General features: G+C 37.4%; 1 protein-coding gene across 1 annotated transcript in view; it reads left to right on the top strand.

The window, feature by feature from the left end:
* The first annotated feature begins 1,133 nt into the window (after positions 1 to 1,133).
* SACS (sacsin molecular chaperone) overlaps positions 1,134 to 24,840 on the top strand; it is a 57,783-nt gene continuing 34,076 nt past the window's right edge. Inside the window, exons 1-4 of the mRNA XM_004680148.2 lie at positions 1,134 to 1,468; positions 16,002 to 16,152; positions 20,915 to 21,002; positions 22,002 to 22,087. Coding sequence (XP_004680205.2) covers positions 1,449 to 1,468; positions 16,002 to 16,152; positions 20,915 to 21,002; positions 22,002 to 22,087 — 345 coding nt within the window. The 5' untranslated portion in view covers positions 1,134 to 1,448. The remainder of the gene's footprint in view (positions 1,469 to 16,001; positions 16,153 to 20,914; positions 21,003 to 22,001; positions 22,088 to 24,840) is intronic.

The raw sequence follows: 24,840 nt of genomic DNA, 5'->3' as shown, positions 1-24,840 counted from the left end.
TGAAAGAACAAAATTATTTTGGATTTATTTTTTCTGCTTAATGTCATTCATGATGCCACATAGTATTTGCAGTAAAGCAAATTGTTGAAAAAGTGTTTTCAGGAAAGAGCTTCCAGTGTTTGAGCTCCTTTCCTGGGTTTTGATGGCCATCCAAGAATCTATAGTGTTAAAAGAATAGTTTATATAACAAGAACTCATGAGCTGGTTTTCCAATATTCAGTCTATTACTTCCTAATTTCTGTAATTTACTAGCAATACTTTTTTCTTCCTCTCTCTAAAGAACCCATAAGTGTGATCATGTCTGAGAGTCTTGAGAATTTAAAAGTATCGATAGCCATAACACTGTGTGGATAGGGGGAATTTTTTTTTCATGTGTCTCTTTGATTTGTCATTGTGGTAAAATTTGTCATTTCCTCCTCCTATTTCTTAAAATGCCAAACTGTTAACAAGTCAAATGGTTATAAAGAATATTACTAACAAAATAAGGGCTTTCTGAGAGATACAGTTTTCTTCTTTTTATAGACGTTTTGCTCTCAAATGTAATTTCTATTATGTGTAAAGTCTTAGGCTTGGATTTAGGGGTATGTTCCTTAAAAATACATCATGTGTAGTACATGTTGGAAAAGTTAAAAACATAGAAGAATAAGAAGAGATGCAAAAAGAGATAGAATATGAAACCAAATTAAGTATATATGCTTTTAATTTATAGAGACTGTCATGTCTAGTGCCACATGTGTGTTTGTTGGTTGCTTATTCTGTTGTGAGGTGAGGGAGAAGTGCTGTGCTGTTTGGCAGGCCCAGAGTACAACCAGCAGTTTATAATTAGAAAGGCAGTAGAGCTAAGAGCCATCATTGTCTTCCATGAAGAATGCCATTTGCAGTGCATTGACTTCGAATCATTTTCCCTGCTCTTTGCTTTACTCTTCCTTGATTTTTCTTTCAGGATCATAGCGATTATGCCAAGGTGCAGGTATCATCAGAGCAATAATAAAGGCTTACCTATAAGTGTTATACATCTGCTGAGATGAAGATGAGAAACACTGAGCCCAAGAACTGCATCTTGTTCTGCCACTTTCCAAAAGAAATATGAAGATGCTCAGATGAAAACAAAACAAAACAAAACAAAACTTATTTTTGCTTTGGGAAAAAGCCAAAAACCATTAACTAATCGATACTTGTTTACCTTAAGAACTTCTGTGGGCAGCTGGATCAAAGGCCTACCCAAGAAGGCAATCACTTTCAGACTGGAGAGTTATATTTAAGGAACAAGCAAAACACAAGAATGCTGTTGGCTATCAGATGATCAGAGGGGAAAGAAGGCTTCTCTTTGGCCTGACAAAGCTGAACTTGGAATACACGTTTAAAGGAAACACAAACAAAAGACTTAAATTGAAGAAAGAAAAACATTTTCATGGTTTTCACAGACAAATATTCCAGAAGCCGTTATAATGGAGACCAAGGAGAATAGGTAAATTGTTTTCATTACAATTTACAAAACTTTGAGATTTTAAGCTTAATGCTTAATGAGTTTTTCTAAAGGAAACATAGGTAAGCAAAAACAAATGAAAGGTCTCTAGAGGTAAAAGTGAATCAATTATAGATAATTCAGTTTTGACTGTGATTGTTTCCTTAACCTTTAAAACAAGGGTTAAAAGTCATCTCTTCATATCTGTCATATGATTTTGGATTTTGGGTCCTGTGTGGTTGTTATAATGCACAACTGATTAGGTGTGACTTGCTTTCTCCTTTGTAATATGTTTTTATTAGCGACTCTCACTGGTCATAGGGTTATTTTAAATATTAAATACACAGCTATAGAGTATCTGGAGTTGTATAACCTGAAAGATGAAAGAGAGAACACCTTGCTTTTCACTCTTTAAACTATGATGATAAAAAGAACACTTTTCCTTTCCTCAAATTTAGTTGCTATTTTATAAGAATATGCTTATTTTATAAACTTGAGGATTTATGCAAAAGTATAATACATACTTTTAATTACCTCTTAAATTTCTGAGTGCTTTTTAAAAACAATGTAACAAAGTGGTCTTTCGTAATTTTGACTGCTATATTTGAATTGTGCATTCAATAATTAAAATTTTAGTGCCATAGAGACCAGGTAAGTTTTCACATTTTGTAACCTAATGATATCAATAAAAGTCTTCAAATTTGCCTATATAAATCTGAAACATTGAAATAGGTTACCCTTTGAAAATGTTTATTTATTAAACAGGAAGTAAACACAACTATTTAAATAAAACTTGCCACTTGTGAATCAGGATTAAGTCTTATGATTATGTGAATACACATTAAGTATTGAGCCAACTTAATGGTTTTCATTTTTACTGAACAATTGGAATATCTGATTGCATTTTTCTTGCATAAGAAACCACCTCAGATGATTTATCTTTACTAGTAATGTTAATTCTTTAAACGAGAGAAATATACATACATATTATTATATATAGTATCCAACAGTATTTGATTTTTCCTTTTATCTTCTAAAATGCTTCCATTTAGCATTTTCTTCTTAGTTTTGAAAATCTACATTTTTCAAATTAAAGATGAGCCCATTTTCATTCAAGCCACCAATTTGTTAGAAATAATATCATTTATTGTTAGAATCATTGATGCTATCACTAGGTATATATATATTTTTAATCAGCATTGTTTTTCAGCTTCTAACATATTGAAAAGAATAACAGATTAAACTGTCTTTGTAATCACTAGGTGATTAATTCTATCATTACCTAGAAAAATGTATATTACCTTTAAGTGCATTTTAGATTTCTTATAAATTTTTACTTTAGAATTTCATCAGACCTTAATTATTTATTTTAATTACAAATAAAAATCTCAATTTAAATTTTTAACTTAAAATTAACATACCAATAATGAGATATAACATTTGTGAATATAGAAGAGTGCATGGGTTGGCAGTCAAAGCTTCAATCTTAAGTATTTTTATAATCACATTTTACTAAGACATTTAAAATCTTCCTTGTTAGGAGGCAGGCAAGAGAGTGGCACAGTGACACCACTAGGCTCATCTTCTCTGGATACTCACTAGCAGACTGAGTAAACCAAAGCTGAAAACCCCCAAGGAGATGATCACTACATGGACTAGGGGCAAGAGCCTAGTGGAACAGGGAAGAAAAAACTTGAAGTGAACTCTTTTTATGGTGATATTGGGGCCGTATAGCCCGCTGGAGGGGAGGCAGCTGCTCTGCAGAGCAGTTGGTGACTTGGGTACATGTCATCTTTGGGGACTCCTGAGACCTGGCATTGCATTTGATAAAGAGTGCACAAATGGGCAGACAGGTTGGAGATAAACTGTTGCAGAGCTGGAGGAGTGGGGGGATGCAGACGGAGTATTCCTGTCTTGAACCTGAGACTCTTAATATATCTAGAGCCTAAATGGGTAGTGAGAAGCTGGTCAGAGAATCCGTGTCTCCACATAGAAGAGGCTCCTACTTGAAGCCCAGGAAGAGAAATTAAAAACATCTGCCACCCCTACAACCCCGCAGGGCTAAAACCAAAGCAAAGGAACACTTGAATAAACTAGAGCTTAAGCACCTGTCAATAACAGAAGCAAACACTCAAAATAAGGGAACCTCACTCAGCTGGTGGTCTCATACTAACTACCATATGTGTCCTGCACTATATCCAGAGCTGAAAGATAGCCTAGAATGGAAATGGACACCAGTCTATAAGAGAATACGTGGGAGGATTTGGACTAGAGGAGGGAATCACTGTGAACCCCCACCCCCACCAACAATGGCATCCACAGCACAATAAACTCCACAGTTTACTGGAGGTAGACACACTAAGATACATTATAATAAAGTTGTTGAAAACTACCAACAAGGAAAGAGTAATAGAAACATCAAGAGAAAAAAGGGTAACCTGAAAGGGAACATCAATCACACTGTCTGTGTTCCTGCTGGAAGGATACTTTTTTTTTTAATATTTATTTATTTGTGCATACAGAACTGGGGTACAGGTCAGAGACTCAGGGGTGGCGAAAGACTTCACCAGAGACAGAGTGGGGAGCAGAACAGGCAGATCAGCGAAGCACACTGCTGAGGGGAGTAGCGGGCAGGTCAGGAAAGGTCTGCTGCACCATGTGGTCTCCTCCGGGACAGGCAGGGATCGAACTCGTGCTGAAGTGGTTTCAGCTTCTTAGTGCAGTGCTTTAACCCCCTGCGTCACCAGGGAGGGCCACTGGAAGGATACTTTTAAAATACTTAAATAACAAGACTTCCAACCAGAATTCCCACCCAGCAAGATTAGTATATAAAATGGAAAGAGGAGTAAGAACTCCACTGGAAAAGCACAAACTTAAAGAATCTTTCAATATCAAGCTGCACATGAAAGAAGTTCTAAAGGGGTAATTGCATGAAAGAAGTTCTAAAGGGGTAATTGAGGAGTAGCAAGGGGACAGACATGCAGATTGCTCAACATGGAGGGGAGCAGGAAAAGGTAACAGCATGGTTGTAGAATGAGTCAGAGACCAGGCCACCAGCAGGTCACACCATTAGCCCATCATAAACACAAATGGTGCATCATATACTCTCACAAAAAAATGAATAAAGTAACACCCACGACAGTAGAATTTAACAGTAGAATTTCAACAAAATATAACCTTGTAGGCTTCAGTAAATGAAAAGACAAACCAAAAAATTGTAAACAAAAGGATAACAGTATGGTAATAAGCATGTGTATCTCAATAATGCCTTAAATGTAAACAATCTGAGATCACCCATCAAAGGATGAAGAGTGACTGAATGGGTTACAAAGCAACGTCAAACCTCCTCTTGTTTACAAGAAACTCATCTACCATACAACACAAGCATAAGCTTATAGCTAGAGGCTCAAATACAGATATAATGGCAAGTAAAGGGAAAAAAAAATCAGCAACAACTACACCTTAATTTGATAAAAACAGATTTCCTTCTAACAGGTAATAAGAGATAGTGCTTGTCTCTATATTAATATTAAGTATCTATATAAGAAGTAATATATGTGTGTGTGTGTTGTTTTCTGACACACAGAAAACAACTAATGACAAAAATAGATCAACAGCAAAAACAACAAAGAAATAATAGCCTTAAATGAATAGTTAGACTAATTAGATGTAGCAGATATCCATAGAACACTCCACCCAGAAAACAACACGTGCACATTTTTTTTTCAAGGGATTATGGAACATTTTCAAGAATAGATCATATCTTGGGATACAATTCAATTGTCAGTAAAACCACAAAGATAAAATTATACCTAGTACCTTCTCTGACCATTTCATAAAATTAGAAGTCAGCAATAAAGAGAAGGAAAAAACAAAACAGGAAAAGCTATGAATACCTGGGATTAATCAGCAATATGCTTAAAAGGAAAAGATAAAAGAGGAAAGCAAAGCTGAAATTAAAACATGTCTTCAGATGGGTAAAAACTATGCGCAAGCTACCAGAATCTTTCAGATGCTAGAGAAATGATTCAGTCCCACATCAAAAAACAAGTAAAATCTCAAGTAAATTATCTAGGTCATACTTAAAGCAATTTGAAAAAGAAGAGCAAACAAGAAATCTAATGTTAGTAGAGGAAGGAAATAATAAAAATCAGAGCAGAAATAAGTAAAACAGAGATCAAATGACCTTACAAAAATGAGTGACTAAGCAATATTTTCAAAGAAATAGGCCAAAAATATTGACATTTATGTAGAACCACAAAGGACCTTGCTTGCAAAAGCAACCCTGAGAAAAAGAGAGAAATGGAGGTATCATGCTATCTATCTTCAAACTTTTACTCTATAGCAAACATATTAAAAACACTATGGTATTGACATAAAAATAAATACATGGATCAATAGAATAGAATTGAAAGCCCTAAATAAATACACATACATGTCAGCACCTAACTTACGATAACACATCTATGACCATAAATTGGGAAAGGTCAGTCTCTTTAATGCTGCTGGAAAAAATTGGAAAGCCACACTAAAAGAATGAAGTTGGATCATTTGCTATCCCCATACACAAAGTTAACTCCAAATGAATATGGTCTAAATATAAGTCCTACAACAATGAAATTGATAGGAGAAAGCATTGGTGATATGTTCCATGACATCAGTGATAAAGATATTTTTGGTGAGCAGCTTGACCACTAAGGCAAGGGAATTTAAAAGAGAGAGAGAATAAACAATTGGGATTACCTCAAATTAAAAAGATTCCATATAGCAAATGAAGATACAAGATGATTTAAAAAGACATCCTATTGAATGGGGAAAGTACTTATACAAACAATTGATAAGGAATGAATATCCAAGATCTATAAAACCTCATATAATTCAATAATAAAAACTAAACACCACAATTAATAAGTGGGCAGCAGCCATGGATGGACAATCCACCTAAGAAAATATCCAGAAGATCAAAAATCATAAAACAATGTTCATTGTAACCTCTATAAAGAGAAATATAGGTATGATCATCTCATGCCCATAAAAATCCTAAAAAAATAAACTCCCAACAACTCATGTTGGAGAGGATGTGGGGGAAAAATGAACTATATTACACTGTTGGTGGGAATGTAAATTGATGCATTAATTATGGAAAGCTTTCTGAATTTATCTTAAAAAACTAAGATTAGAAATACTATACAACCTTGCAATCCTGCTCTTGCTGTAATTTGATAATGATAACATAAAACACTTATAAAAACCAGTGGACATCAGTAACATCTTGAGGGTTCTGAAGTAAGAGGGCTATGGGAGGGAATGAGAAAAGAGGATGATGGTTCTAGTTTAAAACAAATAAGCTAAACTTGGATGCTTAGTCTTCTTGTTCCTAGAGCAAGATAATTTTTAAAGTAAAGAAGGACAGTTTGCTTCTTGCACTCTGGGTGTTTTATTCCAGGTTCTCTGGCTTGCTCAGGCCACAGCATTAAACTTAGGTCCTTCCTAGTTCAGTGTAAATATTTTGGGAAAAGTTTTATTGTCTAGCTGATAAACATGTTACACAATGCTAACATAGCAGATATCTTATTGAATATGCTATATGAATATTCAAGCTAAATGTTGAGATTTCATCTCTCTTGTTGAAGGTTGCCTTGAGATAGGTTTCCTCTTTATAGCCCTCAACAAAACACTGTAGTATCCGTGCAAATTGCAGATCTCTGGATATTTGGGGATACTTTCCCCTAGGATATGGAGGAAATAGTTCTCATTATAGTATACTAAGGATTATAGCAATATCTGAATGGTCTTATTTTATGATTCTAATTTGACCGGTAAGAAAAATGTTTTATGAGACTTGTTCAAATACAAAGTGTTGTTAAAAAAATTATTCTGACACCCACTGAAACAATGTCCTGAAGATTTCATTGCAGGCTGTGGCAACAGCAGAGAGAGTTGGGTTCAACACTGAATATAGTAAAAACAGCTGAGAATTCATAACCAATGAGCAGAGTAAGAAGATCAGGGATTGGAAAATTAATGAGGCAAGGCAAGTGTATAGGGGTTCTTGCTGAAACCAACATGACTGGGGCGATCAAGTATCAAGGGTAGGGATAAGGAGTTTGATTATAATATATTGATGGTAACCAGATGTTAAAGGTAGGAGAGTTCTTGCTAAAAGGAGGAGGCTAGACATGCCTAAGACAGGTCCACCAATGACAAGACTTAGTATAAAGAGGTTGTAGAGGAGTCTTCTAAAGTTTGGTCGACCTTTGTCAGGTCCAAGCCCTGTCTTGTCTTCCTGTCTGTTTTCCCCAAGTGTGTGACTATCTATCCCGGTGGTTGCAGTATAGTACTTTTAGTCAGGATTCTCTATATAGACCTATATTCTTAAAAACCATTCATTTGACTATTAGATATTGAGTATTATGTGCTAGGTGCAGGAGATAAAAATGATCCTGATTTTGTGAATTCTGGCTTTCTTTGCTGCATATGTTTTCAAATTCCCTCCATTTTGTTGGCAATGGCTGCATTTCATCCTTTTTGGTGGCTATGTAATATTCTATGCTATGCATATATTACATCTTTTTGATCTATTCATCCACTGAAGGAGATTTCAGCTGCTTCCATGTCCTAGCTATTGCAAATAAGTAATGTTGCTATAAATGTTATATAACAGATGGGTTTTTTGTTGTTGTTGTTGATATGTCCATATTTTTTGGATAGATGCCCAAGAGGGGATTGCCCAGTGGGCCACACGGTAATCTAGGTGGTCTGTTTTTAAAAGGGTAAATCCAGATTGCTTTCCATAATGTTTTACCAGTTCACATTCTCCCAGAGACTTACAAACCAAAATATAAATATTTTTACTCCTGGACAAACACCTCTAGGATATCAACAACAACCCCAGATAGAGATATGAAACCTATGTTTTGACTTCCCTAAGAGTGGAGTTTGATCTTGCATCTTTGGCTGTTATAACCATTCCTGAATATTTCTTTTATTATCTGTAGAATAGGGGTATAAATACCTCATAGAATTTTAGTGAAGACTAAATAAGAAGTGAGTGTCTGGTGCCTAGTAAGTGTTTAATGAATGGTAAGTACTTTATTAGGCTCAGTTTTTAATTACTCACCATTGCTGCTTAAAATTAACAACTACCTTTGTGGTATTTCAATGGCAGATGGGTGACTGACCTTCCCCAAACGTGAACCCATTATCCACTTACAAATATACAAATATACTTGTAAGTATAACTGAGGGAGCTCTCTACTATGGAGCACACCCCTCTTGTGTGAGGAAGCAAAGATTCCATGATTATTGAGAGTAGATTGTGCTGTTGACAGTGACTCCATCTACATTGTCCTTTCCTTCCTGAAGAACCTCTAAGTGTAATGAAAATTCAATTCTATTTGTAAATACATACAGACACATAAATACAACATGCACAAGAAGGAAATACCAAGGCCACTTAGGAGACTTTCCTTATCAAGAGGGAGGTTGTTGAGGAACTGAAGTGTGGCCTTGTTGGGAAGTAGAACCAATAATAGTGTGACAGAAAAATCCAGCTAGTCTCTAAACCCTGCAGCATTGGGAATAAAGATAACATGGGAACAATTGGAAAGAACAGGTTTCATTTCAGATATATAATCAAACAGGAGAGAAGTCTCTTTTCTGATTGGGCCAAGATACCCTGCTGCTAGTCCAGGAAAGCCTTGTTGATGAAGTCAGTATCTTGGCATTCAACAGCAACCAATAACTCATTAAGTTTAGTTTATTTTAGTATTTTCCCCTTTATGTTGAAACTATATTTATTATGTATGCATATCACCTGATTTCCTTACAGGCAGCGTTAATTTTACTGTTGTCTAATTTATAAGCATCTGGTAAGCTATTCACAGTTAATGTTAATTGAATCCAACAGAGCTGGGGAAATAGCAGACTTTTTTTTCATGAGGAGAAGGAAATAAAGATATCCTTTCCCTTTTAACTTTTTTTTCTGGCATTCATTTTGACTATTTAAATGCCAGGGTATGAGAGATGTGGAATGAAGAGGCCATGGATAAATGGAAAAATAGCAAGCAGGACCCCCATCTTGCTCTTCTTGCCTAGTTGCCATTCTCTTGCAGTGCTGTGCCCTGAGGCAGAAACTCTGCTCTTTGATTCTACCAGTACCCAGCACATAGAAGTGCTACCCACTTTTATTTTATGAATTGATCAATCTCTTCATGGTCAGTCACAGCCCCATTTCACCTCACACTAACTCCCAGAGGAAGGTGAGTGTGTTTGGAGTAATACAACTCTTGGTGGAGATGCTCCATCTCCAATCACACAGAAGTAAAGGGTGGAGAAGGGCAGAAAGTGAAGAATAATAATTTGGGGGTGGGGAGAGAGAACAAAACAGAAGAAAGTAACTGACTAGAATAATTATATTAGCTGGAAAAAAGGTTGAAAAATAAGCCTATTCTAGTGTATCATGGTTTTTGCTGTTCATACTTTTTATACTTTATTTGATCAATTTTATGGTGAAATGTCTTTTTAAGTTTCACTTATAAATTTCCTACTATGTGGCACTAAGATTCCATTAAAAAACTAAAGTGCAATAGTTATTTTCATGTTTATACTACTATAGCCAGTTTATACTATCCATATTTCCTGTAAAATGTTCCGAGAGAGGATGTTTAATCAAAGTTCATTATAAGTAGAAGAGGAATTCAGATGTCACATCTGGTTTTACTATTCTCTGAAATGTCTTATACTATCTAGGGTCTGAGTCAGGTTTTCCTTTCTAGTGCAAAGTCCCTTTGGAATATCCAAATGATATATGTAAGCATAACTATACTTACGGCCTTTACTGGCTAATTTTGCTTTGGCAAAACTGTTTCTGAATAACTTAAGATTTTTGGCAAATAAACAAGTTCTCATTAAAATGAACAATAGTTCCAAGAGCATCATGTAAAGTCTGTACAATCTTATTTTCTGATAATTTGTACTGCACTGTAGGGATTCCATAATGACCTTCTTGTAAGAAGAAAAGGCAGGAATGCTAATTCAGAAACATGACATCATTTCCCAAGCATGTTTAATGTAACTAAAAATAAAAATTGAGCTATTGTGTCTACATTAACACAAAGAGAAGGGAAATTTAGTCATTTGCCTGGCTTACTAGTGGCCTGGAGGATAAATTCTGCCCGACTCTCAGCATTTCTGGTTGAAGATCTCGTCTTCCCTTACAGGGTATACTCTGCATAAGTCTTTGAAGGCAGAGCGTGGGCTCCACCATGCTCAGAGTAGTGACCTGCAAGAGACGCAAATGGGACAAGCCGTCTAGGAGGTGGAAATGAGGTACAGTCTCTGTGCCTCGGGAAATACCAGGCTACCTATATGAAGGACACTCGGGCCCAAACTGAAGGAGGGTGAACATTAAGAATGGCAGGAGAAACATGCTGAGGTCACCTGGGAGAATAGGAAGGTTCATTTGATGAGGCTGGAGCATAAAATTGAAGGATAATGAGAGGTGAGAGTGAAATGTAGAATTTGAATGTTTTGATAAGAAGTTTACATTTCATCTTGGTTTTGTATTTGGAAGCAATTATGTAATTAATTGACCATTCCAAACAATGAATGAGGGTGTCTTAAGAATACATAACAAAACAAAACCCTCACTCACCAGAAAAGACAAGGTAGCCACATTTAACTATTTTGGTCCCAGAGGGATTCTGCACACGATTTCCAGGGAAAGTCTTTGCATTCACACAACTATATCACTAATATTACTTTTTAGATGTAATCCACAAGCCATAGAATTTACCATTTTAAAGGGTTCAATTAAGTGATTTTTAGGATTTTCAACTAGAAGTACCGCAATCATTACTATTCCAGATTATCATCATCCCCAAAAGAACCCATTAGCAGTTACCCTCCTTTCCACTCTTTCCAGCCCCTGACAACCAACAACCTACTTTGTCTTTCTGAATTGCCTACTCTGGAAACTATATAAATGGAAGTATTTGCGAATACCAAAAGTATATGTGATATTCAGTGCCAGACTTATTTTAATGGCGAGTGCTGGTTCATCCATGTTATAACCTGAGTCACTTTTCTAGAAGGCTGGACATTGGATTTTGACAGATAGAGGACTTAGGGGGATGGGTAAGCTGTTGGTGGAGGGTCACACTACTTGCCGTTGTGTTACAGGATGTCGCTTTATTGGGGGCAGAAGAAGTGACTTGGGAATACAATGCGCAGGGATCCCTAGGTTGCCTGAGGAGCTTAGGGACTTCCCACCTTAGGCTGAGTGGCACAGAGGCTGGAGAAAGATACATATGCAGATGGCAAGAACTCTGAGACTACCCTGGAAAATCTGGGGCAGGCACAGACATCACACTGCACAAACTAGCACTTTTTGGAGCAACAAAGCCAGTCTCAGGTCGTGGCTCATCTCAGGTACATCTCTCAGCAAGAGTCATCAGCATGAAAGTTCTTCATCGTTACCCCCAGGCAAAGGTACTCTGGGATTCCAACTATGAGTTCTTTCTCATGACTTTAAGAAAATAAAATATAATTATGACCTTATCAGGGTTATTTATTCGGGGGAGGATGCCAAAATGACCTGTCCTGCTAAATGACTTGTGGGTCAGAGTCAGCTGACACTGGCAGACTGAATGTGTGAGTCAGGACACAGGCTTCCAGACATGGGAGTAGTCTGGGGGTAAGAGGCCACGGAAAGCAAGACGGAGGCAAAGAGGCAGGTGTGGTGTCCAGGGTGCAGGAAGAGTGGGCATTCACCCATTCATTTATTCAGCAGCATTTATGGGTACCTGTTCTAGCTACTAGGGAGAGAGGAGTGAATTAAAAAGACGTTCCCATGGAACAAACTGCATAGTGGGCTTTGACAGACATTGCAGAATTCAATATTTATGAGATGGTGATAGGTGCTATGGCGAAGGAGTAGGCAATTTAAGGAGGACCAGAAGTGCTGGAGGTAGCATTGTGACTGTTGCTTTTATTTTAACAAGGTGGGTGGGAAGGTGACTGTAGACTTAAAGGAGCTGAGGGAGTGAGAACTCCACTTGATGAAGATCAAGTCAAATGGGGTAAATGGGAAGTGAAAAGACACTAGGGGAGGGAACATGCATTAATGCTCCAGAACTGTAGGGTGCCAAGTGTGATTGTGGTGGAATGAGTCTGGGAGAGATGAGGACAGGAGCTCAGGAAAGATTGCCCGCTCAGGTCTTTTGGGCTAAGGACTCTGGCTTTTCTTCAGCGTGACTTGGGCTTGAGAGGTCACTGGTACGTGACTCACCACATTCCCTTGATTTTACCTGTTTATAATAATAGTTTATTTTTACATTATTTTGTTTTTGCCTGTTTTTTGTTGTTGTTGTTGTTGTTGTTTGTTTGTTGTTGCTTGTTCTGTAACCACGCTTTCTTCAAGGCTCAGAGGCCACCTATAGTCTCCTTTCTTGCTTTTATTTAGAAAACAGGTCACCAATTTATTTCACTTGTAGTCAGGTATGGAACTCAAAACTGTTTACACTTGAATACTTGTTTCCAGAAAGGACTGAGAAGGTAGAGAAAATGCTGATGGTGTTTGTCAATGTAAATGGGTAGAGAGGGGGCCATTGGGACTGGGATACTCAAAAAAAGCATACAAAGAAATGAGTGGTGAACCAAGAACTCTGGCTTAGGAAAACATAGCTTCATTCAAGTCAAGAGAATGTGACAGAGAGCTATAATGGAGGGGGTTTAGCAGATGTGTCACTGTTCCTACCTACCTGTGGTCTCCTCCCTATCACTCTCCATTTGATAAATCCCCAAGTCCTACTCCAATAATTAGCACTTCTTGCAGCTTTCCTTACCTCTTCCAGGCTTCTTTCCATGTAAGTTGTATATTATGTATTCATAATATATAATATTCATTCTAACATGTGTTACATTTTAATTAATTATAATTAGATTTTGTTAGTTGTAGTAGGTGCACCTTTGAATTCCTTTTTTGCACTTAAGGGTAGATCCTATAGAATATCATTATATTCAATAAATAGGGCTAAGATGTTTGAGACTTGAATGAGTGATTGTGTGTAGTTAGTTATCAACTTCACTCCTAACACCAGTCAGCAAAGTTGAGTTTTGTTTAAGGTTTTGTTCAGATGTTTTTGCCTAACTAACAGTCACTAAGCTGATAAAAGTTTATTTCACATACCAAGAGTCCAGAAGAAGGCCATTCTTGAACAATGTTAAGACCATGTAGAACACCAGTTCCAAATCTGATATTGTGGTTTGTTGGACGACAGGGAGGAGACAACTAGAGAAGGGAGAATAAACAAGAGGTTCAAACACCAAATTCAGGACAAAGGCAATGGAAGCATGAGCGGCACTAATAGCTCTTTTGGCTGCCTTTGTTCTCACAGTATAGCTCTCTGGATGATTTCATCTTTTAATGTTTCATTCAGGTCTCTGCTCAAATGTCACTTCTCAGGAAAGAGATTTGTTACCATCTTCTCTGGTTGTTTTTGTTTGTTTTGTTTTGTTTTTCTGTCCTGCACTCTCCTATTTTAAATAGCATTTGTTTTTACCTGGCTGACATCACAGGATGCATTTATTATTATTTGTTTATTGTTGTGTTCTTCCCTTGGATGTAAGCACGAAATAGGTACTTTTGTTTATTATTGTGTTCCTGTCATTTTTGTGTTGCAGTCCTCCTATACAGATGAGGAGAGTTTTAATAAATAATATGTGAATGCTTAAATAATTACTCCTAGATTTATATCTGTAACTCCTAGATTTATATCTGTAACTCCTTAGTTTCAGATCTGTATTTCCCATGTCAACTAACACTGTAAAACATATCCTAAGTATAGAACTCCACATATTCAAGCTTCTGAAGATCAGTCATCTTCCCTGGTCAAATCTGTTTTACTTCTTAACAACTTCTCTTGTTTAAGGTTCTATCTTTGTCTCTCAAGTATTCAGTCTGTACCTGTGTTCCTTTGTTACCACATCCCATTTGCCTGCTCCCTAGGAGGATTTGTCTTGGGGTAGGCATGCTATGAAACTATAGCAGTGCTCAAGTTCTTTCCACCAACTGATACTCTAAAGCAATTGCTCGTACATTCTATTTGATTGAAGAAGAAAATATTTGTATATGAGGGTTATTTGCCTGATCTTTATATTGAATCAACATACTGTTTTCTAATTTGAGCATGCTTTCTTGTTCCAAGTAATGAAAGACCTGCACGACTTATGTGACTTATGGAATGAGGGGGAGAAGTGAGTGGTTAATGAAAAATAGTAAAATCATTTTTCTTGGTTAACAATACAATTCTATTTAGGGTATTTAAACTGTAAGGACTTACGTTGATTTGTTCACGGTATAGCCTTTGAATTACCTTCACACTGCACTTGCTGCCTTTCCCCCCCCCCCAATATGTGTTATCCATACTTATGTAAAATTAGCCAGAGGAAAGAACTGCCATTCTCTTAAGGTTCATCGATTTACATCACTTTCAAATTACAGGAAATGGTAAATTAATCTGGTATGATTCTACCAACTTGTTTCTGATGGCAAGAAGTTTGCAGGTGTGATAGAAAAACAAACTATCAACAAAATAATACTGTGAAAATAAGGTGCATATACTTAAACATGTCAAAGAATATGTTTATATGTATTCCCATTTATTAATTTCCTGCTGACAGTTTTGCCTCCACAACGTGAAGTGTTGATCCTGCTTTTGTAACTTAAAAGCAAACTATAAACAGAACCGAGGAACACACTTGAGATTCTGCAGCCATCACATCCCCTTGTGCCTGAGGTCATTATAAATTTTACATGGAGTTATTTCCATAGATTAAAAGTTATCAGCGTTGAACGAGACCGGGTCGTTAGTAATGCCTCCATCTATATTTTATGGTACTTGCACTCCATCCTGGGAAACACTCGTCCTCTTTAAAAATGAGTATTCTGCATATAAGGTGAAGGCTTTGAGGTTGTCTGGATCGGGGCGGGGCGGGGCGGAGCCTATGGGTGGGGCGGGGCTAGGCCATTCGGGCCTCCTCAGCTAACAGTCCGGGCGGGGCGCGACTAGGAGGGCGGGGCGGCTCCTCAACTAACGGTCCGGATCGGCGGGCGCGTGCCCGCTTGCGGCGCCTCGAGGATCCCCTGCCCGCCGGGGGCGCGCCTCCGCCTCCGTCAGCAGCTCCTGGCAGCCGCTGCCTCGTCCGGCCTACCCCACCCCTGCGGTGGAGCCGCTGCTCCGGGCCTCCGGTTGAGCCGCACCGGCTAGGCGCCCGCCAGCGCCATGAGGATCCCGCCCTCCGGGCCCTGGCCGGGCCTCTTGGTGAGGCGGGGTGGCCTGTGACCAGGTGACGCGCTACGGGGCGAACGCGGGCTCGCGCCTGGGCCGCCAGTGATGGGAGACAGGTAATCCGCCTCGCGCTGGGCAGAGGGCCGCGAGGTCCCCTCAGCCGGGGTCCCGGGCGGAAGCGCGCGTGAGCGGCGGGAGCGGCCCCAGGTGGTCCGCGCTGAGGGTCCCTTTGCTCTCTCGCACAGGTGGCTCCGGGTGACCGTCCTCCCCGGCTGCGTGGGCTGCAGGACCGTGGCCGTTCAGGCGTCCTGGACCGTGCGCGACGTTAAGGAGTGCATCTTGGCCGAGACCGGCTTCCCGGTGTCGGAGCAGCGGCTGTGGCTCGGCGACAGGGAGGTACGGTGTTCCTTCCAGTCCCCTTCTCAGTGGGATGATTGGCCAGAGGATTTTAGCACCTCAGCTTGATAGGCAGCAGGCGCCTGGCACTGAACCTGAACAGGCTTTATTCCGGGACAGCGTAAGACAAATATTCATTTAAGGATCACCTGGAAGTAATGCCTTTGTTAATAACTAAGGAAAATGACACGGGGCTGTGCCTATCTATACTCTGTACTTCGGTGTGAGTGATTTTTCTTGATTTACCATGTCTACATTTGTTAGCTCTCTTACCTACCACCCCTACTTTGCCCCCCCCCCCTTCTGTCTGATTCTTCACTTCCTGAAATGGATGCATTAGAGAAAGGGTGATTTTAGAGACATCATCATTGGAGTGACTTAATCATTACTCATTTTTCTAAGTGCGTTGTGCATTGAGCTGGATTACAGGTAAATATCTACCCCTTCATGTTTTGGAGGTTTTCCCATTTTTAGGAAAATGTAGGAATGAAAGGATCTGTAAAAATCAGAGCTCCTATCTTATGGAGTAAATTTATATTAAAAATTACAAAGTGTAAATGAACGAGGTAGCAGCAAGTCAAAACTTTGGAAAATAGAAATATTACATGTTGCCATATGTATCCTGTAAGATTGGTGAAAGCTGTGCAAATTTTCTAAAAGACATTTTGCTGAAATGAACTTTGGCCTACTGAATAGCTTCACATTTTATATGATAAAGAACATTTCCAGGATTTAAAAGAGGCAAAAAAAAAAAAAAAAGAGTTGAACAGATATGGCACAAGAAATACTTGAGTTATATAGAATAACACTTCAAGTACTGGGTTCCTTACTACCACTACCTTATATCAATACTGGCAAAGTACTTGGTACCTGTGATTTTTAGCAGCTCACTATACCTAGGCCTACTTTCTGGTCTCTTGCCCAATAGACACAGATTTCTGGTTAGCCTGTTCCTATGTTCTCCTCTGATTAGTTCTCCCTATCAGTTCACCTGTGTGTGTGTTACCCTGAAGACAGTGACTTGACTGAGGATTTTGAGCAGAATTGAGCAGCAGAGTTTGTCTCTTTTACCTTTTCTTCTGCGTCTATCTCTAAGATGTTCACCTTTCTGTGTATGCTTGCCAGGTTCTCTACCTACTTCTTTGGTTATGCCTCTGCTTTGTCATATCCTAGATGTGTTCAGTCACGCCATTAGAAGTGTGAACATGACAGTGGTGGGTTAGGGTGTTTTGAATTAAATGAGTGGGCAGAGAGGGGCTTAGTTAGGAAACTTGTGTGCTAATGGGGGTAATGAGGTTCTACACATTGGCTGTGGAGGTAAAACTGAAAGAAAAGTATATACGGGAGACTTAGTAAAAGATAAAATAATTCCAGTTTGGTACTGAACGGCTGTGTGTATTTGTGGGGAGGGAAAGTTGGTTATAGAAAAGGCAGAAGGCTTTGCCAAAGTTGTTCAGAAGCCCTGAGCCAGGGAAGTAATGTTTCAGTTAACAAGTGGGGAGGAGGGGTGCATTTAATTTTGGAGGAAGTACATATGGTGGTCAGTTTGCTTTTGTATAACTGATGAAACAAAAAAACGCACCTAGGGGGCCCTCCCTGGTGGCACGGCGGTTAAAGCACAGCACAAAGAAGCTTAAGCCACTTCCGCATGAGTGATCCCTGCCTGCCCCTGGGAGGAGACCACATGGGGAGGCAGACCTCTCCTGACCCTCCCGCTGCTCCCCTCAGCAGTGTACTTCATCGATCTGCCTGTTCTGTACCCCACTCTGTCTCTGGTGAAGCCTCTCACCCTCCGCATCTCTGGCCAGTACCCCAATTCTGTATGAATAAATAAATCTTTAAAAAAAAAAAAAAACCGCACCTAGGAAACACACCAAGAGGTAGGTGACCTAGATCTTAACTTCCTGTACTGCCTGTGGATAACAGAGTCCAAATTAATTATTGTGTTAGAAGCTACTTTCCTATTTATAATAAGGATGAGATAAAATGAATTCTAATTGTGAGGACTTTGCTCTATAAGAATCTAAATTAGATAGTGATTAGTGATATTCAACAAGATCTAGGACTGAAGCTCAAGGGATATATAACTCTGGCCTGGAGAAATAATTTGGGGAAGTAACTGTCACAGCATTTTTCTTTGGTAAAATGGGTTAGAAATATGACTGACATTTATTGTGTACCTAACTATGTTCCACACACTATGATGATATTTTGTAAATACCTCAAAAAGTACACAAAGTATCTCATGAATTAGTTTTTACCTGTTCATTTTTCAGAAGAGTACAGGTAAAGAAGTCAGAAAAGTTATCAAATCAGTATTTGAAGCCAGGTGTGTTTGATTCCAAAATCTAAGGACTTGTGACAATTACACACGATTGAAAATGTAGGTAGTCTCAATTAGGAATAAAAGTTAAACAAAGTTCTTTAGAGCAGAAAAGAGGCTCAATCATTAAAAATAAGTTTTAAAATCAAAAATGGCTTTCATCCAGAGAAGAAGCAGTGGGAACAATACCCTCCTGATTCAGAGGATGGGCTTTTGCCTTATACTTAACTGGTGAATTTTTGTAATACTGAATTAATTTTTTAATGTGTGCCATTAAAAAAGGTCACCTTTTAAAACAAATCTTTCATAGATGTGGCTTTCTTTCCCTTGTTAGTTCAGTGCTGCCAAGAATACTTTAGATTGGTTAATAGTGAGCATTCTGAATATTTCAGGGGAGGCAGGAAATAAAAGCTGCCTACTTCTTTTTCATTCACTAGTTTGGGTTGGTACTAGACTTAGTAGTAGGTACTTGTTTATTCTTCAGTCTTTCTGGGTCATCAACCATTCTGTTTCTCCTAGGCTTGCTTTTGCTTTCTTGACCTGAATGGAATTTAGAAGTTATGTGTTTTATCTTCTATACCATGAGAAGACTGTTTTATCTCCTCTACCAAGAGAAGACTGAAGCTGTTGTATAGTACTGCTATCTATCTTCTTGATCATTTTTTCCTCTGTGCCAGATGTGTTTGAGGTCAAACCATGAGTTTGGAAGAATTACTGAATTTTCTCATCTTTTAATTGATCAAAAATGTTATTGTTAACTTTATATATATATAGTAGTTTATTTTTACATCATTTTGTGCATTTTGACATCTCAGTTGCAATCCCCTTGGGCTTCCCATCACCAAATCACCCATGTGCCATCACCATAGTCCAGTGCATTTCCCTATATTGTTAATATTAAATCTTGAGAACTTCCATATCCTTGACAACTGAACAAAGGAAGAAATTTTGGGAGATCCAGATTGTAACTAAGTACTATATTGCTTGTTCAGTAATTTGGAGGGTGTCCTTTAGTGCATTGTCATTGCTGTATAAATATCTCACTGTATGACTGTGTCATAAAAATAGGGTAGTTTCTAAATTTTTCATTTTTTAACAACAGTATTGATACAGTTATCCTTACCAATATTTCCTGTGCAATGTGCTTTTACAGGCTTGCTTAAAAATTCAGTGAGATTATATATGTGACAGTGCTTTATGAACTAAGCCACTCTAGAAATGGGGGCTAGAGTGCAGACAACACTATAAGGTGAGAAAGACCAGTTAGAAAACTATTGTAAAAAAAATCTGAGAGATGTTGAGAATCTGAAAAGTTTGAAATGGAGAGAAACAAGTTAGGTAAAAGAAAAATTGGGCCTGGCATCCTGGGACCTAGAGATTAATTGGCTTTGTGGTTTGGAAAGAAGAAGACCATTCCCCTAGTTTTCCTGTTAAGTGATTAGAAGGTAGCTATTAAGACACAAAACAAAAGATGGAAGATGAATGTTGGAAGGAGAACTAGTGAACCTTTGTTCACTAGGTTACCTTTGACACATTGAGTTTCACATTGAAAGTGTGAGATGCATGGTAGACAGAAATACCAAATTCTTGACATGAACACAGATGGCCTTCACATGTTGTCACTGAAGTATAAGTTGTAAGGTAGCACTTCAGGTGAGATTACCAGTAATGGTTGACCTCTGGCATCACTCAAGTGGACTACTGGATGCAACACTAATCTGGCTTTTTAAATTTACCTTATTATAAAAAAGAAAAAGCTCTGTTACACTGCTACTAACACATATTGTCCTTGTCTATAGGTGAATCACTAATAATTAAAAAGAAAATAAGTATCAAGGTATTTTCCAGGAAAACCAGTTTCATGGAACTTATAGACCAAAGCAATTGCAGCATTTGTAATCTTCATTTCTCTTTCTTTTGGTCACACCTTTTTATTGCAATATTTACAGTAGTATTTTCCAAAACATCTTTCTAGGAAAAAGAAATCCTATAAGATACTTATTTAAATGAAAAAAAGTTTTGCTGCTAATTTGTGGTAATACTGTTTAGCATAGTGTCTTCTAAGAAAAGACTGTACATATTAATATGCTAAATGACCTAAAACCAAATTGTGTCAACTAATTTGAAATATTATGTTTGTGCTCTAATATCTGTTGGCATAGATGGAGTTTGAAAGAATGATTTTGTTTATGTTGAGATTCCTAATACATCATAAAAATTATAAATCATTCCTTGTAATCCTTTAAATAAAATTCATTTAAACTGTTAAATAAATTTCTATTCTCTAGAATATTCACTTCTCCAGAGAAACTTACTCTCACCATCTCTTAAGAACAGTTAACAAGCATTATTTCTTATGTGGAAAGAATTGAAGTTTTGAGATTACAGTATTAGGAATTAGTTGGTTTTCATGCATTTTCTTTTCTTTTTTTTTTTCAGTTACCTGACTGGATCAAGGTTGGAGATCTCACGTCCAAAGATTGTCATCTCTTTGTAAACCTTCAATCAAAAGGCTTAAAAGGGGGAGGTATAGTGTCGACTTTACCAAGGACTATGCTATTTTTAATTACATAAAGATTATGTTTTAAAAGTGAAATGAAGGCATATACCATAGGGATAAAATGAGGGGATATGAGGACCAGAGTGGATAGAGACAATATGTTATAAGAATGCATGGGTTATAATAGTCTGTAGAGTCTTGTAGGGCCTTGCTCTTGGTGGCTGGTTGTACCAAAATGATGTAGGATATACAGTGATAATTTTGCTTTATAAGCACTGATTTCTTTTTTATTTATATACAGGGGTTTTTTTGTTTGTTTGTTTTGTTTTTGTGCATTGGAGAAATTACTTCCTCTCCTCTCATCCTCCCTTTACTTTTCGTCACCTATTTAAAGGTTGCCTAGTTTGTCAGTTCTAAGAATCTCTGCTTTAGGAAAGAATTAAGTTTATTTGACCTGGGCAGCTATTGAGTCAGTGACTGCTGAATTTCAGAACAATCAGAACATTTGGTTGAGTTTGAGAATATCTAGAATGTCATACTAGGCATCACTGTCTCTGATACCACCTGAGTAAAGCAGTAAAGCATCCAAGAAAGAGTACCTTTTATTTCATTTTCTTTGGAAAATAGCAAACCTACCCCCCATGCTCTTTATTTTTGAACTAATAATTTTTTGTGACATTTAGTGTATTGAACATTTTTTAAAACTTTATTTGTAGTTTAATTAAAAAATAATGAGTGATAGACTGTGACTGATGGGTGGCAGGTAAGTTATAGTAGATACATCCAAGGGTGGGGAATCCAATACTAATAAAATGCCAACAATAATAAAAGGCTACATTACCTCAATAAAAAGAAAAATTTTGAGATTTGGTAACATTGAATTTGCTTTACTTATTGAATCTGTTTTTTCAAATAGATTTTTATACCAGAGTTCTGCAGTGAAATGTATGAAATTAATTTACAACCAAAGAACACCTTAAACATGATTCTTTTTAGAAACCATTTGAAATGTGCTCTTTATTTTAGGTCGATTTGGTCAAACAACTCCACCACTTGTTGATTTTCTCAAGGACATTTTAAGACGATACCCAGAAGGAGGACAGATTCTTAAGGTAGAGTAATGTTGTAGACATATGTGGCTTTTTTTGATAAAATGAAATGAGGTAAACTTATTTAGAATTCCTGTTAGTGTTGTCTAGCTTTAAATAGCTCTTTTCCTTCTAGCCTGAAGGGTTGAATGGGATGGGTTAAGAATACAGTCAGTGTAATTATATGATGTTTCAGAGGCAAAGGAATATACTAAACTGTTGTAATCTCTAGGAATTGTTTCTCTAGGAATATTTTATATAAAACATTGTGAAGGGACATTGCAAACCAACCAACTTTCCAGACAAACAAAATAATGCAAAATGCATATTCAGAAGCCATGAACACATAGCCTTCTGTCTCATGTATTTAGAAATTTTCTAGAGTTTATTTAATAGGATAATTATTTTAGCTATTTAGTTCTATTTATCATATCCTTTAGTTTGCATAGACTGTTAAAAAACCCAGAGTAACAATAAAAGAGCAGTAAAGGAAGATATGGTACTAATTACATTTTTTTTAAAAGCTTAAAAGGAAACCGCCTTAATTGTAAAAAAGTAAATCTATTATGTATTTTCCTCCTAATTTTTAAATGTATATTACATTCACTTTCTTAGCACTTGTTATATTTTCTAATTGAGATGTAAGTTTTTAGGGAGTAGGACTATGTCTATTTAATTTACATAGTCACACTCAGATAGTTGCTGATTAAGGATTGTTGTATCTTTAGTGATTTTAATTCTGACATATTAGAGCAGTCTCAGCCCATATTTCAGAGTAGGTCCAGTGATTCACAAAATATTGAAGACTTTTTATACTGACAGAAAAGAAAGATAGGGTGGCCCTCCCTGGCGGCGCAGCGGGTTAAAGCACAGCACTAGGAAGCTTAAGTCACTTCAGCATGAGTTCGATCCCCGCCTGCCCTGGAGGAGATCCACATGGCGAGGCAGACCTCTCCTGACCGGCCCACTACTCTCCTCAGCAGTGTACTTCGTTGATCTGCCTGTTCTGCTCCCCACTTTGTCTATGGTGAATTCTCTCACCCTGCGCATCTCTGGCCTGTACCCCAGTTCTGTATGAATAAATGAATAAATCTTTAAAAAAAAAGAAAAAGAAAGATAGGGTGAGTATGGATGTTGAGTTTTTATGTTGGTAGAGAGAGATGACTAGAGTAAGTATGTTTAAAATGAAGATTTAGTTGGTAGGAATCTGTCTCATCTGGACACTACCTGAAATTAGGCCAAACTTATACGCAAGCCTTCTACACTCTTATAGCTGACAAGCCAAGCAGCTGATAAGCCAAAGCTTATTCCACTTTGCTTATTGTATGTATTTGCATGCTAGCCAACTCAATATAACCTTTGTTATCTGGATATTTCAGAAGGATTTGAGCAATTTAGATATAACTGTAATCTTACAGATCACCTAGATGTAGACCATGACCTTTTGTGATGTTTGCTAAAATGGGTCAGACATTTATCAGTGACTTCCAAGATCTTATGCATATTAGCATATTTATTGCTTCATGTGCTCAGAATCAGCTTAAAAGAAATCTTGAGAAAAAGCATTTATTTTATTTTGTAGTTCAATATGAAACTGATAGTTGGAGATAGGTTTTAGGGATTTTAGCTCTAGTTTTCTTCATCTGCTTCCTAAAACACGCATAAATCACAAATAGATATCTGAACGAAAGAAAAGACCTGACCACTAAAATAATTACCACTATTTTGTCAGTTAATATGTTTTTTTTTTTTTTTTGCTATATTTTAGCTCTTATTTCTTTTACAATGTACTGATATAAACAAAACAGCTCATTTTCAGGAGTTCTATTACACCAAATACAATAGAAACAAATCTTAAAAATTACTATATAGGCAGTTGTGTAAATAGAGGAATTTCCAGCTGGCGAGGTAGATAATGGAATGGTTCAAATGTCTGTTTTGTTTTAAGCAACTGGTGGGATAAGACTTCCTAACCTTGACTGAGTGAGCTAAATACCTTACAATCTCAAAGCTAGATACTTAATTCTGTAAAATTTCTTCACTTAGTCTTCTGTTTCAATTCACGTGGCGCTTAATCCTTTCTGTTCTAGTGAAGGCTTTATGTTGGTATTGCTTTAGTATTAACATTAGCTTTCTTCCTTGCCCCTGTTTCCATGTTAAGTGATACCAAGGTGCTGGAAAAATAAAAATTAGTTCTTTTGAAAGTAAAGGTTCATGGATGTAATCATACAGGGTGAATTATGATGTTTCCGAAGACCCAGACTTTTGAAATATAATCACATAATTTGGTTGGGTCTAAGTCAGAGCTTACCCGAGCAGTTGTCATCCATTGACTTGTCCTAACTTTAGACAAAGTCAAGTATAATGGGGATGATATTTGTGGCGTTTTTCACTTTTTGATTGTTAGGTGTTGATTCTAACAGTTGGACTCTTTTTTTAAGATTCTGGAACATCAGTGTTTTTGGCACCTGATAGAGTTGTTATACTAGGGATTTTTTTAGTCTCTTGGTATAAATCTTGTTGTTGACCCTTTTGACATTCTAAAAGTCTGACCACTCATTTCCTCACCCAACATCCACCAAACAAGTGATATTACTACTACTTTATTAGTAAAAGAAATGAGTAAATTCTGATCTTTAGGAAGCTTTCATTTTTGTTCAGAAAAAAGATAGGTTCATATCTTAAATTCTCAGAATACAGCATATTAATTGGTATAAACTAATACTTCTTTAAAAAGGTTAATTTGATAAGTGAATAATAAAGTTCAATTTTGGTAA

Source organism: Condylura cristata, unplaced genomic scaffold (genome assembly GCF_000260355.1).
Source record: "Condylura cristata isolate star-nosed mole 26May11 unplaced genomic scaffold, ConCri1.0 scaffold00010, whole genome shotgun sequence".
NCBI classification, from domain to species: domain Eukaryota; kingdom Metazoa; phylum Chordata; class Mammalia; order Eulipotyphla; family Talpidae; genus Condylura; species Condylura cristata.
This window is presented reverse-complemented; position numbering and strand designations above follow the sequence as displayed.